This window comes from Perissodus microlepis, chromosome 10 (genome assembly GCF_051167445.1).
Source record: "Perissodus microlepis isolate ML-2025 ecotype Zambia chromosome 10, ASM5116744v1, whole genome shotgun sequence".
Lineage (NCBI taxonomy): Eukaryota > Metazoa > Chordata > Actinopteri > Cichliformes > Cichlidae > Perissodus > Perissodus microlepis.
This window is the reverse complement of record NC_140470.1, coordinates 27,178,039-27,185,011: the sequence shown is the minus strand read 5'-3', so window position 1 is coordinate 27,185,011 and position 6,973 is coordinate 27,178,039. Positions and strand designations below refer to the sequence as shown.

General features: G+C 42.1%; 1 protein-coding gene across 1 annotated transcript; it reads right to left on the bottom strand.

The window, feature by feature from the left end:
- Positions 1-3,275: 3,275 nt before the first annotated feature.
- Positions 3,276-6,695, bottom strand: LOC146379584 (aquaporin-11-like). The gene is made up of 3 exons (XM_084940877.1): positions 5,990-6,695; positions 5,418-5,534; positions 3,276-5,143 (listed from the first exon to the last, which is right to left on the bottom strand). The coding sequence occupies exons 1-3, from the start codon at positions 6,576-6,578 to the stop codon at positions 5,037-5,039; spliced, it is 813 nt and encodes a 270-aa protein (XP_084797003.1). The 5' UTR covers positions 6,579-6,695; the 3' UTR covers positions 3,276-5,036.
- Positions 6,696-6,973: the final 278 nt, after the last annotated feature.

Genomic DNA, 6,973 nt, shown 5'->3' with positions numbered 1-6,973 from the left:
GGTGGAGATGCCTGCAGGTCTTTAGATTTTTAGTATCTTTAAATGGATGAAGGAGTGTTAGGGTTTACATTAAAGAATGGGGTTAAAATATCCAGAAAAAGATCACCTAGTTGAAGCAAAATAACTCCCTGGTTTGACTTTTTAAAAGCATCCTTTGAATATATATATATTTTTTAATGTAGACATAATACTCCTTCGTTATAAACAACACTCGGCTCTGAAAGCCTGTTTTCTCTCTTATTCCACTCCCCTGGATCTTCCTGTTTCCTCTGACATGAGCCGTTTCCATAATCCTGAGCTCAGGTTCGGATCAGATCAGGATCATGAAAACCAAATAGTTTTAAAGCGATGTGTCGGGTTGCAGGGGAACAGGGGGGAAAAAGGCAAACCAATGACTTCACTGACCTCTGCTGGAACCAGTCTGTGTGTATATCTGTAGTTTTTGCTGTAATATATTTAGAGGCATTTTTTTAACCATGGAAAAATATATCGAGCAATTCTTTGGGATTGCATGAGTTTCTTATAGTTTTCTTTTGTAGGGAAGTAATATTGGCACAACAGTTTTTGTAAGAAAATCGCAAAAAAAAAAACTCTGGCATGCTTTCAGGATCTCCTGACCTGGTGCATTTGTGCTGAGGGACTCGTGAAGTAGGCGTGTTAATTTGCAGTGAAACTGCATACGGGGTAAGCATGCGCTGACTTGCTAAAGGCGTGTTACAGAAGCTCGAGGGGGAAGAACGGGACGTCGCCGTGGAAAATAATCAAGGACTGAGAGGGAGTGAAGCCTGTTTGTAAAATATTTTGTAAATTAGTCTCAGCATGGTCTTCAGAGGATAAACCACTCTATTTATCATACCGTTTTGATACTGGCCACGGCCAAAATATGACTTCCAAGACAAAAACCTATACGTGCCGCTTGCACAGCATAGGCGTCTATACACGATATTTAGCTTTTAGATTAGCTGGGCAGAATATAGAAACCCGGTTCTACAGACGTAACGGAGGTGCGTGTCCTGATGGGTCGAGACGGAGCAAAGGAGTGTCTGTGTGCTGTGTGTAACCCTGTTTATATTCTCCACAGAGATAAGGAGAATGTATAAATGTGTATCTCATGGTTATGAAATAACCCGTAGCGAGACCTGCATAGGGATGGAGAGAAATAAAAGCTTAATAAAGAGAAAGGTCTGTGCCAATGACTGAAGTGTTAACCGTTTCCTATTTACCTCATGATGAATCTGGGAGGAAAGACACCCTGTCCACTGTGTATAGATCCTCGTAGACTGGTTGGTGATGTTTTGTCTGCTCCCTACATTTTTTTTTTTTTTTGTTAACTTTACTGTTATTTCTTATGAATCCGATCTTGTACATTTGTCATAATAAAATGGGTTTTAAGCCTGATGTCGACTGTGCTCGTTTTACAAATGCAAAACATGCACAAACAGCTGACCCTTATAACGCTTAAAATACATAAATGATACATAAGAAAATAAAAACAGGCTAGAAACGAGTTGCAGTTGCACCCTTTGTTGTTTGAGCTGCTAACAAGACATGAACATGTACCAAAAAGCCCTTGACCTCCCTGCCTCACAAACACAGATAAGAATAAATAAATACTGAGCCCACCATAGAAAAACATTAAAAACTGAACTGAGGAAGAAGAGACTCCCTGAAAACATTAAATAAATATGATAAAGCACAATGTATAATAAAGCAGTCTAAACCTGGAGTGTTTATCGAACCTTGTGGAAATTTTAAAAAAGTAATTAAATATAAATTTGCATATATGAGCTTTAATTTGTCATTTTTGCTACATCTGACATTTTATTGTTTAGCTTAAATAAACATTAATATATAAAGGGGTTAGGGTCAGCTCTTCAGGATGCCTTTTCCACAGACGTAGGTCACAGTGACAGATAAATTGTCTCACTGTGGGTTTTACCGCTGACTTTGGGGAAAATCAAAAGCCCCGACCTGGAGGTTTCTGGTCCTAAAGTACAGACAACCAAGGTTTAAAAACAGCTTTGTTAAATCTGTTGTGTTGACGCGTCTAATAGGCCCATAATATAAAAGCAGTTCAGATCCTTCACATGACTGTCACACTAATGACTATTTTATGTATTTTATGACTATTGCTCCTTTTGTCTTTTTTTGTGAGGTGACCTTGGGTTTTTGAAAGGCGCCTTCAAATAAAATGTATTATTATAGTTGTTATTATTATTACTAATTATTCCATCTCCAGCTTAAGTCACTTTCTCTTAAACAGGAAAGGCTTCTGAATCAGCACAGATGAGCATACAGATACTTCACAACTTCTCCCAAAATTCAGAAGTTCTTTATCAGAGAGTTTGGGAGCTCTCTGAAGATCCCCAGTATTAGACGGCACAGCTGCAAATATTTGGTGGTCTGGTTTGTGTTTATGCGTTCACTTACCGACCAAAAGATCACCGGATCAATAGCAGCCAGACACACAGATACTCGTATCTCTTTTACATAATAAAGCATGAAAGTCCACTTAAAGCTCAGAGCCACATAAAGCTGCTCGTCACCATCGTAAACGCTGCTGAGATAAAATAATCTCTCGTGTCATGAGAGAGGGTCAGAGGAGTTTGTTGCGGCTGTGAACTTTAGCACCACTCTTCTAAAACGGCACACTGTGAGATAATCTGTAATCACGTCAGCAGGAGGAAGCTTGTTTACAAACCATCGAGCACGTGCCGCTCTGTCAACCAAGCAGCAGGTCTAAAGGAACGCCGTGCATTCGTTTAACAGGCTGAGGGGCCGAAGGTCACATGTTTGTCATCTGTTCTGCGCTGACGATGATCCACGCTGAGGAAAAACAGAGACGCTGGTGTTGGGCATTTGTTTGGAGAGTGTGAGACGCCTGAGGAAGAGGAGGAGGCGGCGGAGGCGGAGGAAAGGACACAAAGGTCGTGTTGTGTAACCAGCACCATGTGAGCCATGGATGGGAGGTGGGGGCATTTTATTGGATCTCTGTTTCTGATAATCCAAACCTCAGAGAGAGGAGATTAACCGTCACTTGGTTGTGTGTTTCACTGATGAAAAGACCCCAAATGACACATTTACTGTATGTATGATATATAAACTACACTACACACATTCTAGGCAGTTTTTGTTTGGCTAGTCTTCCTATTTATCCTCAAATTGGATCTAAATTACTACAATTCCTCATCCGAGGACCCACGAATGTCTGCATGGAAACTTCTCTGCCACCTTCCAATAAAAACACAGCATTTAACATTTTTCAGACATATTTTTAATCAAAATACTGCATTTAAATTACAACATTATAGAAAACCACTATACATTTAGTTCACAGACAAATGTTTTTAACCACATTCTTATTTAAAATAATTATCCCAGTTTTACAATCAGAAACTGGCACTGTAGGAGGTTTTTAAGATAATTGTCTTTATGCACAGAAACTTCAGATTCAGTGTTGTGCCCCAAAAATAAAATACCAAAGTCCCACCAGCACCACATACAGTATAATTCTAGCACCTGAACCTTTAAATACAGTAAACTACCAGACAGACGCGTTAACGAGCCAAACGTGAGATTAAACCACCCAAAACCAACCATCACCATTAGCATGTCCTACAATTGAGGTCCAGTTTTCTTTAACATGCTACATGAAGTAGAAAAGCAAGACATCTGAAGGTTTAAGGCTTTGAAAACATGGTTAATAAAACCAAACATCTGCAGTCCTTTTCTCCAACAACACCCAGTTTGGCAATAAGAGTGAATTAAACACTTTTATAATGTTGTTTTATGGCATTTGGAGATTGCACGTGGCTGTATGTGTCTTAGATTCTTTCTGCTGCTCTCTTATTAACGAGAGATTGCCACAGCTGATCCATACACAGAATAACCTTCCAGGCACAACCTCAAATGGATTGGAGTCTTCTTCTGGTCTCGAACCGGGGATCTTTCTTCACAACTCTGAAAACATGTCCTGATATCAGTAATATCAGGCTTAAGAAAAGGTTGGAATGTGGCTCCCACAATCCAGAACAGACCCAGGCTATTGTACTCCTAATGGCGTGCCAAACCAAAATAAATGGAAGGGTCGTGCAAGCCGGATCCATCTGCTGTGGTGACGCTCATGGGAAATAAGGGAGCAGCATAAATAATTAAAGTGCTTCCAATTAATGGCCCACAACCCAAAAAGTCATGAATCTACCAGACTGCATAGAGAAAAAGATACATTTTAGTAGGTGCACCATCACACCTACTTGTTTGCATATTAACCACTTAGCTGCTTGTGCTTTGTCCGTATTTTTAAAATCGGTGTGCTTCTGTTGTTCTTCAGCTTCGTCACATGTGCGATGACATAAGCACAAATACACATTCAGCATAATAATACTGCATACATTCATTGTTGTTGTGCTTATGACAATTTTCACGTTATTTTTTGGCAATACTTTAAATATTTGTGCTTAAATCTTAAGACTATAAGATTCATGAAAAAAAACTATTAATAAAAATGGCACTAACCGCGCATATCCAGGGGTGTTTTCCTGTTAAATGTAGGGTAACTAGAAAAGCACGCTAGTGTATTTTATGCTTTTTGGTAGCTGCAGTCGCATTATAGCTAACATTTAATTGCACATGAAGAAAGAAGAATTAAGATTTTTGGTCAACCTTAAGCCACAGAATGCATATGTATGCATATACAGCAGGTTTGAGCCTCTGTATGAAGCACATTTGTCACCTTTTAGTGAGAAACTGAAGCCACTTTTGTGTTCTGATTAGCTGCCAGCTTTCTAACAGTGTATTTGACATCTTAGCTGACATTTGCTGTTCAGTGACAGTAAAAGTGCGTTTTACCCTGACAGTACCCACACATTACAGTGTGTATTGTTTTTTATGTGTTCACAGACATTTTGAAGGTGAGGCAACCCTGCAGTGCAGCATTAATAACAAAAGAAAAACAAAAGCTGGCTGTGCTGCTGTTATCCGTTAAGACATGAGGAATAAAAAGCTTTAAAACCAGGCACGGCTTTTCCCACTCGCACCTACTGGGTCTTCTTTTTCTGGACGGCAGGAACGTCCAGCCCAACGGTACTCCCACCAAACAGGAAAGGGATGATCTTCTCAAACAGCAGGATGCAGCTCACCACGCCTGCACACACACACGTTAGACACAGGAAGTTATTTTGGTAACAACAAGCAGACATATGTCAGGTATGAGTCGTGCATTTAAATGACAGGCCAAGCTTCTTTATTTAGAGGACAGTCATCCTAATCGAACCATGAAGTAGCTTGTAGAGCAGGTCGGTCCTGAGCTCTTAGTCAGTTATCTTATTTGCCGAGAGTTAGAAAAGACAACAAATACCACTCTCACATCTAAAAGTGGACGTGAGATCATAAAGAGTGGACTCCAGTCCGCTGCTTACCTAAAACTGGTCCCAGCCAGTACACAAAACAATACTCCAGGTAGGTGTGGCCGCTGCAGGGGAACTGAACGGAGAAGGCCAATACTGGGTTGAAAATGGCTCCGGAAATCTCTCCACCTGCACAAAACAAAAGATGGAAGAATAATTAATTTACTTTATGCGCATGGAACCATCTGCACTTTTTACCCACATGCTGAGGAGGGTAAATATGCATGCTTGCTGCATTTAATAATTGCACTTTTGCAAGCACAAAGGCTGACAGGATGGTTTAAATTCTGGATTTAGTAGGATTGTGATCAGTATTTTAGTTGTGCCGTTTAGATTTTGATTCTTGTGGGTCTATGTTGTGGTTCCCAGGACAGTACAATGATTCTGACAGAAACCATGGCAGGGTGATTGCCAGTATTCATGTGCAGGATTGTTCTTAACATTAAAAAAAGAAAAAAGAAAAAAAAAAGTTTTCCGGGTCTGTGGGGTGTACGGGGCACAAACTGTGACCCTTTCTATTTAAAGGGGGTTTCATTTACTTGTTTAGACTTGTGAAGAGTAGGAAGTGCCCCTCATTAACACACCTGCATAAACTGCTGCCGTTACAACAGCAGCGATGAAGTGCACCTGGAGTCTTTCGTCCAGTTTGTGGACGTGCATGCAGGCAGCCTGGAAAACGAAGGCGCAGGCCAGCTCCACCACCGCGGCCTCCAGCAGCGTCCCGCCTAGGGGATCGAAGCACCTGAAGTCAGTGCTCTGGTGCTGCAGGTGAATGTCGGAGAGACCCTGCGACCACACGGAGGCGACATAAGACTGCGCGGCGACGGCAGCTGCGAATTGGAGCACAATAAGGACGCCGGCCGCCCTTAAGCTGCGGGTCCCGCGGCACACGCTTTCCAGAGCCGCGGTGGGGTTACAGGTCGCGTCCTGGAAAGTTACCAAGTGGACTAGAGTCACCGTGTAGGTGAGAGCCAGGCCGTAACTGAGCTCCAGCTGGGCCGAGTCTCCCAGCAGTTTGAGTTCATGCGTGCAGCAGCAGAGCTGGAATGTGGACGCCGCCTCCAGCAGGTAAATCCGGTAATCTCTCGGGAACACACGCGCTGCGGAGCGGATCAGCTCGCTGAGGAGCACCGAAACCCCCAGCACCGCTACGGAAACCCACAGGTAGGTCATCTCCCGGCTCTTCACTGCCCCACACGGTCTGACCTCAATGCATAAGCCGCTCCTCGTGACGGGGGCAACTTTCAGGGCTCATCTGTCAGAGTAAAGTCTACTTGATCCACGCTGCTGCGTCAAGGCGCACGGATTGAGACCGCCTTCAAAATAAAAGTGGGGATTTGAATGCCTGATCATTAAAAGTATTTAAAATACTTCAGTGCCAGCGAGACACCGCTTTGTTCCACATGTTCAGTCAGAATATAAGCATGAAAAAATGGAAACTCCATAGAGGTGTAATATGTTTTCGTGGTAAAAATAAATAAATAAATCCACAGTGACTCTAAAGGCCAACTACTAAAAGTGGGCAATAAATGGGGAGCTACAGTAATTGGCGGGATTACTCACAGCAA

Excerpts from the sequence above, each read along its gene's own strand:
- LOC146379584 (XM_084940877.1), bottom strand. The coding sequence starts at position 6,578 with ATGACCTACCTGTGGGTTTCCGTAGCGGTGCTGGGGGTTTCGGTGCTC. Across the intron at positions 5,535-5,989 it reads AACGGCAGCAGTTTATGCAG|GTGGAGAGATTTCCGGAGCC; the intron begins GTGTGTTAATGA and ends TGTTTTGTGCAG. Across the intron at positions 5,144-5,417 it reads CTGGCTGGGACCAGTTTTAG|GCGTGGTGAGCTGCATCCTG; the intron begins GTAAGCAGCGGA and ends GTGTGTGTGCAG.